At 37.0% G+C, this 21,178-nt stretch overlaps 1 protein-coding gene across 18 annotated transcripts in view; it reads left to right on the top strand.

The window, feature by feature from the left end:
* Positions 1 to 2,012: 2,012 nt before the first annotated feature.
* The window catches only part of KCNC2 (potassium voltage-gated channel subfamily C member 2), a 168,852-nt gene continuing 149,686 nt past the window's right edge, over positions 2,013 to 21,178 (top strand). For all 18 annotated transcript variants that reach the window (XR_004665749.2, XM_008958374.4, XM_008958375.4 and 15 more), the window contains exons 1-2: positions 2,013 to 2,152; positions 3,355 to 4,060. Coding sequence is in view for 17 of the 18 variants with exons in the window: in XM_008958374.4 (XP_008956622.1) it covers positions 3,374 to 4,060 (687 nt within the window). In the remaining variant the exon portion in view is untranslated. The remainder of the gene's footprint in view (positions 2,153 to 3,354; positions 4,061 to 21,178) is intronic.

The raw sequence follows: 21,178 nt of genomic DNA, 5'->3' as shown, positions 1-21,178 counted from the left end.
GGCAATTGAAATTTATTATCATTATTATTTTTGGAAATACCTCAGTGATTGATAATTGTACAAAATTAAAATAATTTTCTTCACATTAAAGCCTTATACATTTTTGTGTGTGTTAGTAACTCACATGCTGGGTACACATTGTCTTTACACATTTACTGTAAAATTGTCAGTAATTTAAAAAATAAATGTATATATTACATCTTTTGCATTTATTTTCTAGACATCAATGACCTTCCAAAGACCTTTTGGTTCTCTACTTTGTTAACCTATTTAATGTGTCATAACAGATAGACGTTTATTTGCTGAATTCACATTTTACTACCTGTCTTATCACTCTCTATATTGCTAAAATTTTCTTATTAATAACTCACAAATCTTGCTATTTCTAAGCCATAGTATCATATCAATACCTGTTTATCAAAGAAATCTTCTTCCACAGAGGACCTGGTGTTTTCCTTACTGGGTGGACTTCAATTCTAACAAACTATGCCTGTAGAATAGTGTCTGCCTTCCTTCTTTTTCTTTCTTTCTTTCTTTCTTTCTTTCTTTCTTTCTTTCTTTCTTTCTTTCTTTCTTTCTTTCTTCTTTCTTTCTTTCTTTCTTTCATGGAATATGCACACAGATACACACATGTGCACGCACACACACACACACACGATCTGTTTGGTGATGAGGCCTGTTATAGGTTGAATAGTGCCCCTTCCCCTCATAAAAATTGTATTGGAGTCCTAACCTTCAGTACTTCAGAATGTAACCTTGTATGGAGATAGAATCTTTATAGAGATGGTGAAGTTGAAATGGGGTCATTTATGGCGGGCTCCAATCTAATATAACTGATATCCTTATAAAAAGAGGATGTTTGGACACAGAGACATATATGCATGGAGAGAAAATAGTCAGAAGAGGCACAGGGAGAAGATGTCCATCTACAAGCCAAGAAGAGAGGACTGGAACATATTCTTCCTCCACAACCCTCAGAAGAAGCCAACCCTAACAACACCTTAATTTTGTATTTGAAACTGGCAGAACCATGAGACAATACATTTCTGCTGTTAAGCCACCCAGTTTGTCATACTTTCTTATGGCAGCCCTAGCAAACTAATACAAGGGGCAATGAAAACTTGAGAAAGGGTGAAATTGGCTTATTAAAAAATTACTTGGATACTTGGGTATCTGTGGCTTTTCTCTTCAGCTTCAGACAAAAAGAAACCCTGGAGCTTGTACTTTGTAAAGCACTATCTTCCTGGGATAAACTTCTAAAACTTGTTTTGCTTTAGATAACCGTGGTGTGGTGGCTGGAGACTGACATTTGATTTGAAAAAGCAAGCCAGAGCTATGCATGACATAAAAAACAATATTTACTGTCACCTGTTAGTAGACCTCTCTCTCCGGCCAACTGTCATTGAGAAAAAAAAAATGCAATTGGTTTTAGATTCTCTCACTTGTTGGGAGGGGTGGGGCATAGCGAGGGGTGGGGGAAGAGAGAGGGTGTGGAGAGTGGGGTGTAAATAAGGCAGGCAGAAGCTCCAGAGAGGGTGGAGACAGAGCTTCACGGAAGAAAAATATGTGAACCTGGTTGGTACACATAGCTTCTCCAGACCCACCCACCCACTCTTTCCTGAGCCCTGTGCTTCGGATGGCGGCGGGAGGTTGATGGCGAGTGGTGCTGAAGGGACAGCTCCAGCAGTGGCTGATTTGGGGGAGAAACAAAATCTGCAGATGGAATCCGAGCAGGGCGACTTCACCTTCAAGTGGTGAGCTCTCCTGACCTGCGGCCAGTCTCCACTCCATTCACGGCCAGCCGATCTGCCCGCTCCCGGAGGGGTCGGGCAGTGCCGGCTGGACCCGCCCCGAGCTCCATGGTTTGCCCAACCCTGCGCGATGGTGACTCTGGGCGCGGAGGTTGGCGACTGGCAAATCCGCAGATCACAGAATGAAGGCGGGGAGCGCGGCCGGCGGCCGGCGGGGGCTTTCTCCCCCACCCCAGCGCCCAGGGAAGCGGCTCAACCACCTGAATCCGGAAAACGCCAACAAGTAGTTTCTCGTCGGAGAAGGGCGGCTCAGCTGGGCGCCAAGACTCAGTCCCGCTGCCCAGAGAACCTCGTCCACTCGGAAACCAAAGCAGAACCACTTTTCTCTCGGTCTCGTTAAGGTATCTGGAAATGGGGGCGGGGGTGGTGAAAGGGGCGATTTCCTGGAAAGGGCATGTTGACCCTGCAGGCCAGCATCCCCCCGCTCCGCCTTTCCGCAATAGGAATGTAGAGATGAAGCCCTGGGGAGAGGTGGCTGGGAGGCTGGAAACAGGGACACTGTCAGCGAGACTTTCAGCTCAGGGACCCAGGGGGTGTGCCTCCAAGCAGCTTTTCCCCGAGCCTCGCCCCTCCTAGAAAGCAAATCCCCCACCCTCCACCCACTAAGGGATTTGTTTTTCTTGGGAAGGGGGATGGGTGGGATGCATTGATCACTTCTATTCTTAAAGATGGATCTTAGTTAGTTGTTTCCTTTCCCAAGTAATAATAATATCAACAACAATAATAATAATGTGAAAAGGAAATCGAATGAGGAAATAAGTCAGAGGTCTCCTAGGTGAAAAGCAACAGCAGAGATTTTTTTTTTTCTCTGACTTCTGCGTTGTCTTTTTGCTTGGTCTGTGAGCAAGTGTAGAGGTGATCCTAGAACAGGTTGCGCAGAAGGCACTCCCTGAGCGCTAGGGAGTAGAGAGGGGTCCGGGGTTGACCTAGGGTGGGTGTGGAATCCGGGCTCTTCACAGGGTGGGGGGAGGGTGTGCTCTCACCCAACACTGCCAAGTTGCCTGAGGAAAACTCCCTGCCTAAGAGAATTGCATCCAAGCTAGGGGAAGGGGAGAAAGAGGAGGGTCTTGGAGAGTGGGAATGAGAGGCCAACCAGGGGAGGAGGAGAGAATGGGGCAAAGGAGGGGGAGAAAGTAGGTTTAGAGGGAGAGAGAGTGTGTTTGGGGAGGCAGAGAGGGGGTTAGGGGCTGGGAGCAGGTTGGACTTGAGTGGGAACAGAAAAGAGGAAGAGTGGAAGGTGAAAAGATGAAGGAGAAGAGATCAGAGCCAAAAGAAAGGAAAGCTGGAGGCAGGGAAAACGGTGTCATGAAAGGTCAAGAAAGACTAGGACTGCTATCTCTGTAGTTCTCTGGAAACCTGGGAATGGTTTGATGCAAGAGGCGGGGACAGCGCTGGACGCTGATCCCCTCCCGGGGAGGGTCTTTGCCCCGTGCCTGTCTGCCAACTCTGCATCCCTGGACTCGCTCTGGGTTGGTGGTGGGGGTCATGGTGTGTCTTTGACGGCTAAGATCTTTAACTCGGCGCTGTGTTTGCCTCCCCCCAGTCATGTCTGAGTCACAGAGATGGGCAAGATCGAGAACAACGAGAGGGTGATCCTCAATGTCGGGGGCACCCGGCACGAAACCTACCGCAGCACCCTCAAGACCCTGCCTGGAACACGCCTGGCCCTTCTTGCCTCCTCCGAGCCCCCAGGCGACTGCTTGACCACGGCGGGCGACAAGCTGCAGCCGTCGCCGCCTCCACTGTCGCCGCCGCCGAGAGCGCCCCCGCTGTCCCCCGGGCCAGGCGGCTGCTTCGAGGGCGGCGCGGGCAACTGCAGTTCCCGCGGCGGCAGGGCCAGCGACCATCCCGGGGGCGGCCGCGAGTTCTTCTTCGACCGGCACCCGGGCGTCTTTGCCTATGTGCTCAATTACTACCGCACCGGCAAGCTGCACTGCCCCGCAGACGTGTGCGGGCCGCTCTTCGAGGAGGAGCTGGCCTTCTGGGGCATCGACGAGACCGACGTGGAGCCCTGCTGCTGGATGACCTACCGGCAGCACCGCGACGCCGAGGAGGCGCTGGACATCTTCGAGACCCCCGACCTCATTGGCGGCGACCCCGGCGACGACGAGGACCTGGCGGCCAAGAGGCTGGGCATCGAGGACGCGGCGGGGCTCGGGGGCCCCGACGGCAAATCTGGCCGCTGGAGGAGGCTGCAGCCCCGCATGTGGGCCCTCTTCGAAGACCCCTACTCGTCCAGAGCCGCCAGGGTAAGGCCAGAATCGACCCCTTCCCTGCTGCTTCAACTTCTCCCAACTCCCTCCCCAACTTTCTGTTCTTTTCCACCCCAGGGCCTCAGGCATGGGGGGTAGAAGAGACCCGGGATTTCCTAGCGATACAGTTAGAGGCTCATCCTTTGCAGGGCAAACCCAGGGACCCTGGCCACCATCCCTACCCAGTCCCATCTTTCTCCTCCTCCTCTTCTCCCAACTCAAACAGATTTGCTTTAGCAGATGGGACCTAGAGGGCCAATGTCGACTTTTCTGTGCACGTCTTTGGACCCTGTCCTGAAACGGCTATGAGGATTCATCTCGAGTTTCTCCCTCACTCCTTTGTTCTAACTTTTCCTTTAGCTCAGATCTCTCTTCTGGCCTCCTGGTCATCCCTATTTGACATTTTCAGTGAGGCCCCCTTCACATCTGACTCACCCAGAGCCGTGGCTCCAATTGGGGGTTGAATCTGAGGACAGAGGAAGGGGAAATGGAATGTATCTATGTGGCTGGGGAGGTGGAGGGAGGAAAGGTTTGCCGGGAGGTTTATGTTGTGAAGAGAATCTCCAGAACGTTGTTTGGGCCTGTCACTTTCCAAGGGAGACGAATACTAGGATTGTTTCCGTGAGTTGACCAGAGAGCCCACTTACACACAGAATTTTGAGCCTCGTCCCTTTTGCCTAGGGCTGTATCTCTGATCCTTACAGGTTGAACATACATTAACCTCTTTGGTGATCCTAGTTCTCTAAATCTGAGTAATTTAGATTGGAGCAAACTTTATTTTACTTTTAATATTGTGATTCCAGCCTCAGTGTTCTTTTTCGGGTTCTAGTTTAAATGACAGCTCAACTTTAAACCTTGACACTCCCAATTAATTCTTCAAAATCTCATGAAGAGATTATAAAAGTAACCAATAATGGTTTCTCTGGTTGAAAGGAAATAAAGACATATAAATAACCAAAAATTATACAGTATGTGAATGGTTTTTAATTATATATGAGAACAAAGTACTGTATTCAGTTAAATCTTTGCAACTGCATGTGTCTGGTTTGCTTCCGACACCCAGAAAAGACACCCCATGGGCAGAGTGGGAATTCTCCCAACTTTACTTTGGCTCTATCTTCATTATTTTCTTCCTCTGTATGTCAGAAGTGTCTGCATCTGAGATGTTATGCAGCTATCTACTAATTTGTCAGAAGATGTGCTACTGATAACACTTTGGAAGTCTGTGGATGTGTTTTGTTTTCAGTGTGAAATAGAATATGAAAGAGACAATTTAAAGCATTGCTACTCTTTTAGACTTGGTATTTAAATGCATACATAAATTCTAACATGCCTGCATACACATATTTGAACATAGAATTAGTAGCTTCAACTTGGAAATCTTTTTTTTTTTTTTTTTCAGGCCATGCCATAAATTCAACAACAGAGTTGGCATTCAGGAAAAAAAAAAAAAAAAAACCCAAACCAACCAAACAAAACCGCAAGTGCATATTCATTTAAATTAAACCACAGGCTCATGACCATTACATCTGTGCATCTGTGTTTTTTGGATTCCAGCTGAGTGTTATGGAGCTCTTTCCACTTGGTGGCTAAAAAGATAATCTGAATTTGTTTTCAGGCCCGTCATGTGATTCTTTTTTTCCAGATCATGTGCTACAAAAGGACATAATGTTTTACTATTTTTCCTTATGGTAACATAATACATCTTATTGTAGGCCAGACTGCATAGCAAAAACTTTAAGAAGGTGTTCAACTTTTATCATTGCCATGAAATTTGATTCTATAGTTTATTGATCAAAAGGATAAACCATTGACTTGAAAATTGTGTTTAAAAAGCATTTACTATGATATTTCTTTATAATAATCTTGAGACTTTGATCTGCATCTGTTTTGGTGAGAAAAGAATACACCAAAATTGAGATTAAAACAAGGTCAAAGAGCAAGTAGAAGCAGAATCAGCTAAGAATCATAGACCTGAAAAATTTATTTGAGGTCACGTTTAGTCAAGACCCTTTATACTGTAGATGAGGGAAATGAAGACTGCAGATGCTAAGTGATGGCCAAGGTTATACATCAAGTTAATAGCAAAGCCAAAATTATCCCAGAGGTCTCATGACACTCTCCTCAGGCCCTTTCTAGCAAAACTACTGATTATAACTGGACTGGATTGTGAAATCTCTGCAGATCACATTGGTCTTGAGATTTAATGCGGCATAAGACATTCACTAGGGTCCTAACTGTGAAAGGTCATCTATGACTTTTAAAATATATGTATTCCAGGACTTTCGCTCCTGGAATTTTTACCCTTTACCACCCAACAGTAGAATAAAAATATGGGACTTGAATTAACTTCTTAAAAAGAATCCTGTTTGAACTTTCCATTTTTATTGACCAGTCAGGGTTTAATGTTTGGCTTTCTTTTGTGGGTCTTGTCTTCAGGGAAATCCCTTTTCAAATTCCTAGGGGTTGGCTGAAAAAAAGTAATCATAAGTCACCATTCTATTTAAAAGTGACTTAATATTTTTACCTGAGCACTTTTAGTTAAGATGATAACCTGACAACGTTATCTGACTAGTTTGAAAAATAGAATCATATGTGGAGGCCACAAGTTGAAATTATATTTCGCATCGACACAATTCGAGGAAACATAAAACATTTATCAAGTGGTTTGCTTCAGTTGTCTTATTATCATGAGTCTCATTCTTAATAGAAGTATTTAAACTTTTATAAACACTCTTACTTTTTAACATTAGCTCATCTTTCATTGAAATATTTGACACGAAAAATTTTAACTCTCTAAATTTCCCTTTTCAACTCATTATACCTGTTTCACAATTTTCTTTTTTCTCCAATATTGAAAGGATTGGATCAGTTATATAATAAATGTGCTTTGTTTGTAATTTTTGTGATTTAAATGACAGACAAAACAACGGTGATAGGAACTGAATAATTAATTGAATTTTGCAACCCTGCATTTTTGCCTTTTGTTTTGGTTGGCATGTCCCTCTCCTCTGTGATTTTTAATTTATGAAGTAAATACATATTTGAGGGGTCTATATTGTTGTATTTCAATTGGTAAATAAGTGTATATTTTATACATTTAAATTCTTATTCTTAAGAATAGTATTCAAAAATAGAAATTTATAAAAATTCAAATATAAGTTGTCATGGAAACCTGTTGTGGAGAAAACGAGATCAGGAAAAAAATGAGAATTTATTTTGTTGATGCTAGTGAGTGATATTTACAAACAGTAAAAAACAAGGATGCATAAATATATTTGTAAAAATGTGATGCACTGTATATTTTCAATTTAATGTGTAAGTGTTAGAAAAACATGAAGCTTGTATGTGCTTTCCTTTGAAGAATGTATCATATATAAGAGGACAGGTACCAAGCAGAAATTCCTTGATAGAGTTTCTAGATTTTTAGAAGTTTTTAAAAATCACATAAGGACAAAATACTAAAATAAAAGACAATTTTGAAGAATCTGTTTGGAGTATTAAACAGCTGAGAGCAGTTATACGTTTCTCTTTCTCTTCTTTTCACTTATATTTTTTATAGGGTAGGGGAGATGATTGAATTCAGCTCTGTTTTAGAATGTTGGCTCTTCCTTGGTGATTTATGCATATCTTTGATTACTTGGCAGATCTTCTGTTTTTTACTTTTAAAGCACATTTTAGAAAAGAAAAAACAAAATAATAACTGCCATGGAACCCCACTTAAGGTGTTGCCTTTTTGATGTGTTTCTAGCTCTTTCACATACATTCCCCTGACCTTTATCTCATTTACTGTTGTTGAAATACAATATGGGTTGTATCTCATATACAATCCTTCTGCATCATACAGGGATTGTGATAGTGAATCTATCATTTTTTAAACCTTGAAAATATTCATATTATTAGCATTATAGATTACTTCTACAGCATTACCAAAATGTACTCTGTAGAAGCCATTAAAATGGAAATTTTAATTTCTAGCATTAGACTCAAATTTGCAAATATTTAATTTACTTTGTATGGGCCACTTTTTCCTCTTCCCCAAGCCACAAAACAAAACAAGAAAGACATGATCTAAATAAATATTTGCTAGTATTAAATGTAGCACTTGATTTTTAAAAATTATAATAAGGTATAGGAACAATTTGAATCATATATTAAGATTAAAGGAAGAAAATGTATTAAGTCTTGTTTTGTAAGAGTGGTTCTAATTAAAAGAATTAATGGCTAAATATAGCTTATTCATAAAATACTGTTGTCAATTATTAAAATTTTAGAAAGCACATTTATTCAATGAATATTGATTACACAGTCACTGTAGACTGAAAACTATGAAAAGTACTGGGAATGCATGGAGAAGATATAATCCTTTGCCTTCAATGAGCTCACCTCTCTATTTGTAATAAAACATTTCCTAAAGGCATTATCTATTAAATTAAAAAAAAAGATTATGGCAAATAAAATTCTAGAGGTGTTAAAAATACATTTTCCTAAAAAAAAAAAACAACTCACATAGGAATATTGCCTGACACATGCAGTAAAATATTCCTTTTAGAAATGATGATGTTAAGGTATTATTGGTCTTTATTTTATTACAAAATATTAGGCTCTTAAATTCCTTATTTTTCTGTTTTCACAATGACTTACAGGCTCTCTCCTTACAATATAATGAAGACTGTACTTATACCAAACAACAATTGAGCTATTTGGAGGTGTGGCCAAGTTTCTTTCATTATTTCCATTTAATTAAAAGTCATGGCCAACATCATGACAATGCATACCCAAACTTCATATTCCTCAAAAGAGTCTGCTATAATAGTCCACTGTGTTTGCACTTTCCACCTAAGCATTGAAGTGTCTTTTGACCTTTTCAGGGTCAAAAGGCTTATAAATAAATTTAATTTTATGCTTATAGTCTAAGCATTGGATAGAATCAGAGAGTACCTGATTAATAGATCACTAAAATAATCAAGTAAATTTAATTGCCAAATAAATATACATACAAGTGATATACATATGAGGTGACCTGATTTATGGTTGGACATTAGGTGTGCAAAAAGTGAATATAGTTGGATAGATTAGGTATGATCTCTTCTGTAATATTTTGCTAAGAGCTCATTTGTAGACCTGAGTTGACAAAATTAAAGACAAGGAAAGTTTTTTATCTTTGTCAGTAAGCTCATTTTCAAAGCAACTGAAAAGGAAGGTATAGATCAACCTTTTTGTAGATTTTGCATTTGAAAATGTTTATCATTGCCATCAATTTTTACTATGACAAATAAAGTAAATGTCATTTTCAAGTATTGTATTCTTTGAACTTCTGGGCCATGTATTCTTTTTATTGTGGGAACCTTTAGAAATGTGTCTAAATAAAATAGTAAAGGGCATTAAAGATAAACACAGACCTGTAGAAGAAAATATATAGTGGAAAAATAGTCTAAAAAATAACCTTCAATATATTCCATAAACTTAATTCAATTCTGGTTGAAATATGAAGGGCTTTTCTTCTAGAAGAGCAGTCAAAATATTCTTTTAAGACAGAAAAGCACTGCTTTTTTGCCTTCCGTGCAGGTTGAGGGATGGTAATAATCCTAACACGGTGTAGTCAATATTTTCATAGAAAGTGAATAGAATGTGAGTGTTGGGAGGAGAACAGAGCAGGACTGGATATTATATGGAAAAAGAATTGAAAAATGCCTGAATTGAGACCTAAGAGACCTACGCTCCAGTCTTGATTTCAACACTAGTTGTGTGACCTTGGAGAATTTACTTCATCTTCCTAAATCTTGATTTCCTTTGCTTTATTCTGAAAAATAAAACCCAAACATTGAGATGACACATTGGACTAGATAGTATCTAAACTTCTTTTCAGCTCGAAAATTTTGAGATTTGTAGGATAATTATTGCTAAAGATTCTGGGGGAGAGAGGAAGGGACGACATGTTCATGCCCATTCAGATTGCACTCCAAGGACCATCACACTAATAAAGTAAACCAGAATCTGTTTTTTTTTTTTTTCAATTTCGTTTGTAACTTTCTGCCCTTTTTTTCCCCTACAGCTGTTGGGTAGCTACTGCTGTGGTTACCATAGAAACAGGTTAGCTCCCAGCTTCCTGTTTCCATTGAAAACAGCTTTCTCTCAACCACATATTGATCTCAGGAAATCATTTTGCTGTGGCTCTGTCATGAAACCCATGAAGATGTTCAGCTCTGTCATTTCTTAGGTCTAAGATTCAGTGCAGGTGTATATCCAACCACCTGCAAGGGTAACCGATTAGATAATCTCAGTCGCATTTTCACTTGAAAAGTATCTTATCAACAACACCATGTTTTTCCCCTTTTCATATTTTATATAAAAGGGACAGTCTTATTCTCTTGAGGACTTACACTATGCCTAACATATTTAAGTGTTTACAAAATAGTGTCAAATTATTCAATTCTAATCTCTTTCATAACCCATTCTATTAGAATAAACATAGAAAATAGTGTGCTGTCTAGCACACTTCATAAGTTAAAATTATATTTTGTTCATAATGTTCATTAAGATATATTTTAATGTGCTCACTAGTGAAGATTATTTTAAAATGAATGTGCATGTATAGTGTATAGTGCTCCATATTTCTGTTTTGAGAAAATCATTTTTCTATTTTTAGGGTATATGTATATACATAAAAAGAATATATATTCAAATATATATTCACTGTTATAATACAGACACATACTCAGGGAACATGTTTGTAAAATTTGTATGTGGGTAAGAGATAGAATAGATTTGTGGGAATATGGCTTTAAGTTTTGATTGAGAAGTGCGTGTGTGCATGTTATTATATGTGTCCAAAATATATATTATATTAGTGAAATTGGTGAAGAAATATGTGATAGACTTCCGGTGTTTATGCTGATTAGAACTGGAAGAAAATTGGCAATCATCTGGCACAACTGCCTCAATTCACAGAGAAGACAACTGACATGTTTCAGCCATGACAAGTTAACGACAATGGCAGGGCTAGTATTTAGATCTTGTGACTTCTGATTAAGTGTTCATTCTGTTCAATTTTGATTGCTTAGTTTATACTGTGTTTAACACTAAATGCACAAATTTTAGCTGTCGGGAAGCAGCAAGACTGTTAGGAAGGATAGGCTCTGATCCCTTCCATGTCTTATTGTTCAACAATATCAGAAATTTGTCATTATTTTAGGGATTTGCCTTATTTTCAAGATTCCCTTCCAGTTGCAGTCTTCCATTGCTACCTTCCCCACTAGTTTTACATGTTATTGTCTTACTTCCTAAAAAGCCTTAAAAATAGCCCGCTTATGCACTTAACCACTTTTTTTCCCTTCAGCTTGTAACACCTATGAGAAGACCTGCAGGAGCTTACCTCCCAAGCTGAGCCAGAAGATATTTAGATAATTAAGAAATGATACCTATTTTTCCTTTGACCCTTTTGTGTATAAGTCTTTTATAATACGTTTTTCTACTTTTGTTTGATTTATTTATTTTTAATGCAACACTGGTTCAACCTATTGGCAATAGAACATCATCTTCTCAAATGTAAATAACCAGGTCATGGTGGGTTTTCCCAGGGATGACTGGTGAATTGAAGAGAAAAGCATTTAGAGCTATTGGAGATCTGCAAACAAAGTTAAATGTTGTTGTAAGGTCAGTAAATACAATACAGAAAAAACAATTTCCCTGAATATTCTTTAATGAACAGTAAGCCAAAGATGATGTGATGGGAATGTAAAGCAGTGTTATAATTTGGGAGTGTCCTAGAAAATACATTTTATAGAAATCAAAGCAGAAGAACTTGGGGCAAAATGTTATGGGTAATGTTGGGCAAAAATACTCCATGATTACTGCAATTACTTGACTGGCCTTCTTTCCTGAAAGTTGATCATGATACCAACATCTTGCTAAACTGACATTTCCTCAATGCTGTATGTGTCCAGAAAATCTCATGCAGACACTTCAGTAGTGTCTCCTTCATTCTTTGTTTGAAGCCCCTGGTTGGTGTGTTATCAAATCTTAGAGGTTTGCCATTCTTCAACAATATCTGACTGTGCTGTAGACATCTTTAAAAATTGGAGCAAAGGCCAAGATAGTCTTTCTTGACAGTTTTTTCTATAATTTAGTCTTAGCAGTAAAAGGTGTTTTCCTTTGAGTTGTCTCTGTGATGAGAGACCTAGAAAGAAAAAATAATCAACTTTTGGTTGCATAAATTCTCTTATTTTACACCAATATTTTATCCAGGATTTTAAAATTGTTTAGTAAATAATAAAATGCAAAGACATCTTTTATAAAATGTCGTGATTTAAATAATATTGCCCATATATTCAAATAATATTAATTGACTCTAAATATATATTGCATGTTTATAAATTATGTTTAAGCAAAAACTATTTGGACCAATATAAATTTTTTTGAGTTTTTTTGTCATTTTGTGCTCCATGAAAAGGCCAGACATTATTCAGAATTTATGTAAAATTTGTGTCTATGCTTGCAAATTATAGAATAGAAATTCAGATATGGGGTTCTTGATTTTGGTACTTTTAAGTTTATTGACTTAGGATTAAATGCTATTTGCTAAAAGTGAATATTGTATAATAATTGTACCGGAAATGATGGCATAATAATCATTGCAGTAACAAACTTCCTTACCGATGTTGATGTATTAATTTTTAGATAAAAGTAGTAAAATTGGTATTTAGGAAAATATAACAATAGTTATTACAGTTTGACTTATCATTTAAGTTGTTCTGCTTCTCTCTTTTAGGCTTCTTGTAGGAGCAATGAGAGGAATATTATGAAAGTTACTAGAATTCTCTTAATGCAACCAAGTAGACTGAGTAGGAAATGGGCAGAATAGAACCTTAACTGACTTTTCTCTGTACAAACAGAATCGAAAATAGCAGTTATCTTTAATTTTTTAAATATATTATAACTTTATAATTAGGCCTGAGTGAACCTATCACCATCATCTAAAATAATTAGTGGATGCGTCAAAGTTGAGCAACTTTCATATTTGTATCATTTGTGTATGCTGTATGCTTATGCTTAATTCCCAGGCATATAATGTTGACTGTAATTTGATACTTAGAATGCAATGCTAGAAATATAGAATTTAAGCAAACTAATAAGATCAAACATATTTTAATGTATTATTAGGCTTTAATGACATTAAAAAATGATTAGACTTGATGCAAAAGCAGGATTGTCTTTAATTAATTGCCTCATGTTTTCTATAAATTTACTGTTTAATTCTTAATTGTAGTATGTACTTGCTATCAGCTGCAAGATTTTTTTAATTTAGTGAGTGTTTTAAAAAATCTGATTCTTTTTCAATTTTTTTCATCATTGATTCAATTCATCGCTGATTTATCTATCTTAGGTGATTTCTTAGTAACGTTTGTTTTTTAGATGTAAGTGCAGTTGTCAGAGTACTTGACTTTGTACTTCAACGCTTGGTTTCTTTATCACTATAGTCTTTTGTGTTTCCTCTACTTTGTCCACACTGATTGGATGATAAAGTAGCATGTTGTTGTCAGGATTTGTACATTCTCCTTTAACTAAACAAACTGGGAAAGAAAAAAATCATCAGCATTTCTAATGCTTTTGAATCTGTTAGTTGACAACTATTGAATTTCAACTGTTGGCCAGAACTAGGTTATGTTCTAAGAATGCAAAATGGATTAAAATTTAGCACTTGCCTTCGCAACACTTGTATTCAGTAGGAAAAGAAGAACTATAAATTCAGAGTTATAGTGCACTAAGTGATATAGTAGAGACATTGATATAGTGTAGACGCACAGGTTAAGAAGGAAACAAAGATGACATTTTGGTTAACTCCCAGAAGATAAGTAGGCATTTTCCAAAAATCAAGGGGAAGGTCAGTGGAGTAGTGAGCAAACATGAAGGCTTAACGGGGAATATCATGTCATGTAACATTGAATAATAAAAAGATCTGAAGGCATGAAACATGGCAAAGACAGAGTTACAGGCTTGAGAGAACAGGGAGGGTGGAAATTGGGAAGGAGGGGACCACTGGGCTTATATGTAAGATATCCTGCTTAGATGTAAGACTCTCAGTCCAGGACAGCAATGGATACTGTTTTATCAGTTTACTTAAAATTTGCAGTTCACAAATTTGAATGTGCCTATGAATCACCTAAGATGTTGACTAAAGTTGTGCAACTCAGGTCTCACCCCAGAGATCCTAATTCAGTGGGATTTGGGTATGATTCATATCAGGTGAATGCACTTTGAGCGCAGTTGGCTACTTGCTCACTATGTGCCAGTATTGTGCTACAACTGCAGAAAAAACAAATACAATTCAACAATGAATTAAGAGACAAATCAAGCTTAGACCAGTATTAGAACTGGTTACCTGTAGTTCAGTAGGATGTTAACAGGTGTTTTCTCTCAAAATACTTTCATGGATGGAAGAATTTGGAAAAAAGTTAAAAATAAAGTTATATAGTTGTTTTTTAATTGCATGTCTTCTTAGAGTCAAGGAGTTAAGTAACTAACTGGCTGACTTCTGATAGTTGATTTTGAGATGGAAGCTAATTAGTGTATTAGTGTTAAGGACTTGACTGAATACGCTAAATATGAATTCTGACTCAACAACTTGCTTGCTGTCTTTTCTTCAGGGAATTCTCTAAGCCTCCTTTTTTCTCATCTGGACCAGGGAGAAAATAATAGTGTCTGACTCAGTAGAGTGCTACGAGGAAAGACTGAGCACATTTATGTTAAGAATCCAGACCTCGTTCTAGAAATGTCATTTGTATTATTATTACTCTTAACATTATCATTGCTATTATTCCTTGAGGCAAGCATTGCTCATTTCTGGAGGTGAGGTGTTTATAGTAGCCTACTTTAAGAAGCCTTTCTGGTGTTTAGAATGTTCATGAAGAAATAAGTTGTCTCTCCCTGAGATTTTCTGTGTGGATTCTAAATGACTGTCTGGGCAGTTTTAGAAGTAATTATTTCATTTATGATTAAATGGTAATTAATTAAAATAATATCCAATATACATACTATAAATCAGGCATATTGCAAGCGGCAAGGTGAAGGCATATTCCCAGCCTTTAACACACTTGTAGTCTATTGTAAGAAAACAACCAAAGGATGATGATAGTGCAATGTCATAATATCTGCAGTAGAAGTGAGCACAGGGTGATTTGGAGGTTAACACAGCTTTGCTAGCATTGGAAAAATTTTCCAGTCTTTGTTGGTACCACAGGATGAAGAGGAGATAGATTTTTCAGACAGTGGGAAGAGCCTAAATAGTTTCAACAGGAAAGGAAGGCATGGACTGTTTGTCCTGTTTGAGGTACTGTGAATAATTAAATACCACTGGAGCATTGAGCAAGGGGTGGGGAGGTACACCAGGAGACAGACCCTGAGGTTGGCTGGGAATGCTTGACAAGTTCTCTTGAGAAGTTCTGGTCTTTCTCTGCTGGTAATGGAGAGATTTTGAAGGATTTTAAGAGCAGCGGCAAACAAATTTGTAATCGGCAATATCATTCTGAAACCTTTGTAGCTGAAGAGGGGATTGGGTTGGAGAGGGTGAGTGTAAGTTTTTCAAGAGGGCCACAGTTTAGTGTGTTATTGAAGTAACACAGGTGGTAGGAGACAACATTGAACCTTGAAATAAGACAGCAGCAGGAGGAATGAAGTAAAATGGTAAAGTGGACACAGTTGAAGAGGAGTTTTGACTAATTAGGTAGGAGTGAATGAGGCAACAAGAAAAGTCAAGAATGTTCCCTTAGTTTCTCTTTGTGTTATGGGACAAGAGAAACTTTATGACTTCTTTCTCATTCAAGATTCAATGGTTACTATTTGGGTATCTGGCTCATGAGTAGTTAGTTATTCTTTTACAAGATTTAACACTATAATATTTGGTATTATATTTTGTGATTTTTTTCTTTTATATTTCTGTATAAACTACCTAATTATAGAAGGCTACTTCATAGGTTTTATGGTTATGAAATTAGATGCTGAGTATGCCAGTTGAGATTTTTGGTTAATGTAATTCACCCACCACCATAACAAGTTAGTGAGATAAGCAATCCTCTGTACAAGAAATACAGGCTTTATATTGCTACTACTTTATTTAAAGCCCAAGAAAATAATATTACTTTTTGCACAGTTTCTATGAAACAGAACTGCCTGTCCCATGTAGAAGTCCATGTGGATTCCAAAGCTAGAAATTTGAATTGAACTAGGATTAAAGGAAAATGATAATGTGATTCTGAAGTTCAAAATACTCTTTGGAAAATTGCTTTACATAAAACTCACTGTAGAAAAGTAGAAGAAAGAGCAAAGGTAGTGAGGAAGAAAAATAAAAATGAAAGCAGGTATTAAACTGGGAAGATGGTGACTTCAGAAACAAGGCAGTCATTCCTTCCAAGACACATATATACCACACCATTTTCTTGTTTTAAAAGAACTTTATCTGTTTTCCTTGACTACATACTAAGATTCCATAGAATGGTTCTTCAGAATCTTACTACCTATGCTCCTAGTCATTTTCCTTACAACTCCACTGCCAAAAGCATAGTCATGTTCAAACCACAGTTTTTGCCCTTCCTGGATATAAGACATGTATTCTCTAGTTATCAAATATTTTTAAACACCTCTTCCAAAGCAGTTAATTTCTTTCTCTGAGTTTCCACATCACTTTATAGACATTGTATTATAGCACTTAACTAAACTGTATTAATTTCCTAAGGCTTCCATAACAAATCACCACAACCAAATGACTTCAAAGGGGTGACTTAAGACAACAGACACCTATCGTCTTACAGTTTTGGAGGCTAGAAGCTAGTTTGGCAGGCTTGGTTTCTTCTATTGGTTCTAAAACATAATCTGTTTCATGACTCACTGCTAGCTTCTGGTGGTTGCAATTCTTGGAGTTTCTTTGTGTTTTTTGGCTGTAGATGCATCTCCATCTTCACATGATGATCCCCTTCCCCTGGCCTCGCCTTGCCCTCAGTGTATGGATCTCTGTTTTCTCTTCTTATGAGGACAATAGTCAATTGGATTATGGCCCACTCTAACCCAGCATGGCTCCATTTTGATTTAACTAATTGTTAAATTAGCTAAAATTTAATTCTGAGGTTTGGGGTAGACATGAATTTTGAGGGACACTATTGAAACCAGTACCCTAATTTTTCCATTTTGACAACACATTTGTAATATTCAGGAAATCTTTCTTATTTTCTGGTTACTCTTTTTTTTTCATATCTGCGTGTTGTATCTTAATGACTATAATGTCTTTGTGAATCTTTCTGAAGATACTAATTGGAAAATTCTTTAAATTCTATTTTATTTCTGGCATTAACTCTAGTCCCTCTATGGAATTTCTTTTTCATTTGCTCATCTTGGTTGTTGCATTTTATACTATTGAATCTCTTCAGATATCTTTTACTCTGAAAGAGAGTTGGGTGAATATAGTGTGTTGTGGGTAGGTTGGCAGGATTGTGCAGAACACAGGATTCCCTTCAGGGTGGGTGGATAGGAGCAGGTTGGCAAATTGGGGTATTGTGGAGGTCTAAAAAAGGAAGTTTTATTTGGAGATAGAACTTTAGAGCATTTCAATCAATATGGGGTTACCTTTCCTTTTTCTTTTTCTCCATGCACTTTGAGGAAATATGAAGGTACCTTAGAGTTTGCTCCACTTTTCTTTATCACACCAACATACCTAATTTAGAACTGTCTTCTCTTCTGTTGATTCCCTACTCTATTTATAGAGCTGTTCTTGCTAGCTATATTCTAAGGGCAAATTCTATAGCCAGACACTGAAAGAAATTCCAGACCTTCTGAGCAGTTGTCCCATAGCCAGCTCCCTCTCCTAGTACATGTTGCCTCTGAATTTGAGGCTCCTCCGGATTTCCTTGGGAAGAAAAGGACCAACCCCTTTTCTTTACCTATATTGAATTACATTACTCCACTTCCAACCTATGTATTCATTATTTTCATCCTATTTGCTTTATATCTCAGTATTCTAGTCCAATAATAATAACTTTTCCTGTTTTTCATCCCTGTGATTATTTTTCACCATTTTAAATAAAATTTGGATAAGAAGATAAGTTTACTATCTTCAACTAGAGTTGGACTGTATGTGTATAGGCTTCTTGTTCATACTAGTTATAAACTTGTGTATAGGAACACTATTTTGTTGTCGTTGTTGTTGTTTTTACCCAGAGTTATGAACAGTGTCTGGTTATTTTCTCACTAGGTTTTAAAAAAATTGTAGATATTTATAGGGTACAATGTGATATTTTGATATATATTTACAATGTAAAATAACTAAATCTGGCTAATGAATAAATTGCTCACCTCACATACTTTTTTGTGGTGAAAATGCTTAAAATATACTCTTTTAGCAATTTCAAAATATATAATGCATTATTATTTATTATGGTCACCATTTTGTGCGATAGATTACTAAAGCTTAGGTTTTTATCACCATCTGAATAATTCTGTGATTTTCCTTGCCTACAATGAGGTATTTCTCTATGATTCTTCCCCACAAAGGCAATGTTTCTTCTTCTTTTCTTTGAGCTCACCTTCTTTTCCCACTTTTTAATTTATTCTGATCCCCAAATACATACACAATCCTACTGAGAAAATTAGAAGCCTAGCCATAATGTGTGATTTTCTCATTGCCATAAGAAGCTTTTTAGACTAACAGTAAATGAAAAATTCTTGAAAAGGATCACTCGGACGACGGTGACACTTAATTTGTTATCTACCCACTGAGAATACATTTGTAAGAACCATGCACTTTGATGGCTTAACAAATGTCTCTGAGTCTCCATAGAAAGTACACCATTAAGTTGGAACAATATTTACATATTAGTGTACTTTAAATTTTTACACAGAAACATCGCCGGTGGGACCAAATGCTAAGTCCCCATTATGTAGAGAAGCTTCTAACTAACAATAATAGATGGCACTGATTGTCCTGCTAATTACAGGGAAACGAGGCCTTCATGGAAGGATGCCGTGTCCTAGGAAAAGATGCTGAAGAATGGATGTTGCGGCAGCAAGGAAATTAGACAAGGAGCACAGGAAAAAGAAAGAATCCCTATTTATCGCACTGTTGTTACTTTGTTTCATTTAATAAATTAGAAATATCCAAAGGTGAATTTTTCCACACTCTATCTAGAATATGCTTCATCAAACAAATGCTGTAAAGAATATTACATGTAAAACTGAATTATGCCCAGATAGTCCATCTGAGCTGTGGCAAATAGCAGGACTGAGAAAGGTGTTTAAAGAAGCATAGGTACGTTATAGCGGTCATGTAAATAGAATGAAAAAAGTCTTCATTTATAATATTATAGAGATTAGGTAAAACTGTATTGTTTTAGGAAAAACCATTGTAAGATAGTAGATGAAATAAATTTATAAAATAGATTATAATATTCAGAACAAAGTATTAGAATGAATTTGTGGTTTTAAGATGGGGTGTCTTTATAGTTAAATTATTTATTTTCAAAACAAAAAGTTTTCTTAAATCATAAATTTAAATATTCTTACAATGGAAAATTGAGAAAATATTGAATAGCCTGAGGAAGAAAATGGTCTTTTTTTCCTCAAAGACTATTAAAAATTTAGTTTAGTTATTTCATTTTCTCTAAGATAATTATATCCATGAGGGCATACATAGGATTTTTTTAAAATTTAACCTTCACAGGCAAGAACATAGTACCTTTTCATTTGTTTAAATCTGGTTTTAGATCTCAAAAAGTAATTTTATAGCTTACTTTATATAGGTCCTACATGTTCATTTTAAATGTTATTCCTAAATATTCTATGCCTGGTTGTTATTGTGAATGGTATCTTGCAGTCCATTACACTTTAATTAGTCATTGATGGCATATGAGTAAGCTACTACTTTTAGTACATTAATCATAGGTATAGTTATCTTACTGAATTCTTATTGATTGAAATATTATTTAAACTTATTGTCTTAGTTTATTTGTGGATATGCCATATATAAATGATAATTCAGTTTATAATTTATAATAGTTATTAATAGTCTATATCTTGTATCTTTTAATTTATACTATATACATATAATTTGTAATTACTTTTGTGGTCATAATTTTCAGTCATATTTATACCTGTTGAATTGCTACTACTGCTGTTCTGAAATTATTTTCTCTGGAGTCAATTTGGAAACATCTCTTTGTGATATGCTATGTATTTTCCAATTTCTTTATGGAACTAAGAAATAGCTTGAATATGATATATTTTTGTGTGTCTTCATATATCCGAGGATATCTTTCTGTTGTATTCACATATGAAAGTTATCTTAGCTTAGTACACAAGTTTTTGATGTGCAATTTTGTTTATTAAAACCTGCTATCTAACATTTAGAAATAATAAAGTGTCGGCAAACAAAGAGGATAGAAACATTTCTATGCTGTGAGCACAGACAAGACCCCAAAACAAAATCTTGGATCTGGAAAGGCCCCAAGGAAAGCATAACCTTTGATTGAGAGCATCACCTCCTGAACTATCACAACACTGAAATATAAAGGAACAGAATTTAGCCAAAGGAGATAAGGGGTGTTTAAGAAATAGAAATTAGTGGGATAGAGGTCTTAGAGATGAGAGCAAAGAAAATTAAATGAACTGAAAGAAGATAGGCATGACCAGAGGTAGAGGGCTACTGGGAGCTATTGAAAGAGGGCCTAGAGAGGTAGTTATGGGACAATCAAAGGATATGACCCTACAACATAGTAGTTGTATAACCATGGATAATTTAAGTTTCTTTTTCAATTTCATAATAAAACCTCCTCATAAATGGGTATCATGAGGATTAGATGAGATAACATATTTAATGTGCATAGCAGACTGCCTGACATAAAGTGAACATTCTATAAATCATAGCTATATCAAGCTTAATGGTAGCCTAATGTTCAAAATCTTTAGTCTAATAACCGGTGGTATTTATCAAGTGATTTTTGTATTGGCGAAAGGTGGGGACAGAAGAGTCTCTTTTTCATCGACTCATAGGTAGAAAATCCACGAGGTTACAGAAGACAGTTTTGAAGATAATTGTCTTTTTTGCCAATAAGTTGCAGAGCGCAGCTGACAACC

This window comes from Pan paniscus, chromosome 10 (assembly GCF_029289425.2).
Source record: "Pan paniscus chromosome 10, NHGRI_mPanPan1-v2.0_pri, whole genome shotgun sequence".
Lineage (NCBI taxonomy): Eukaryota > Metazoa > Chordata > Mammalia > Primates > Hominidae > Pan > Pan paniscus.
The sequence above is the reverse complement of the archived record's forward strand: the minus strand, read 5'-3'. Positions and strand labels throughout refer to the sequence as shown.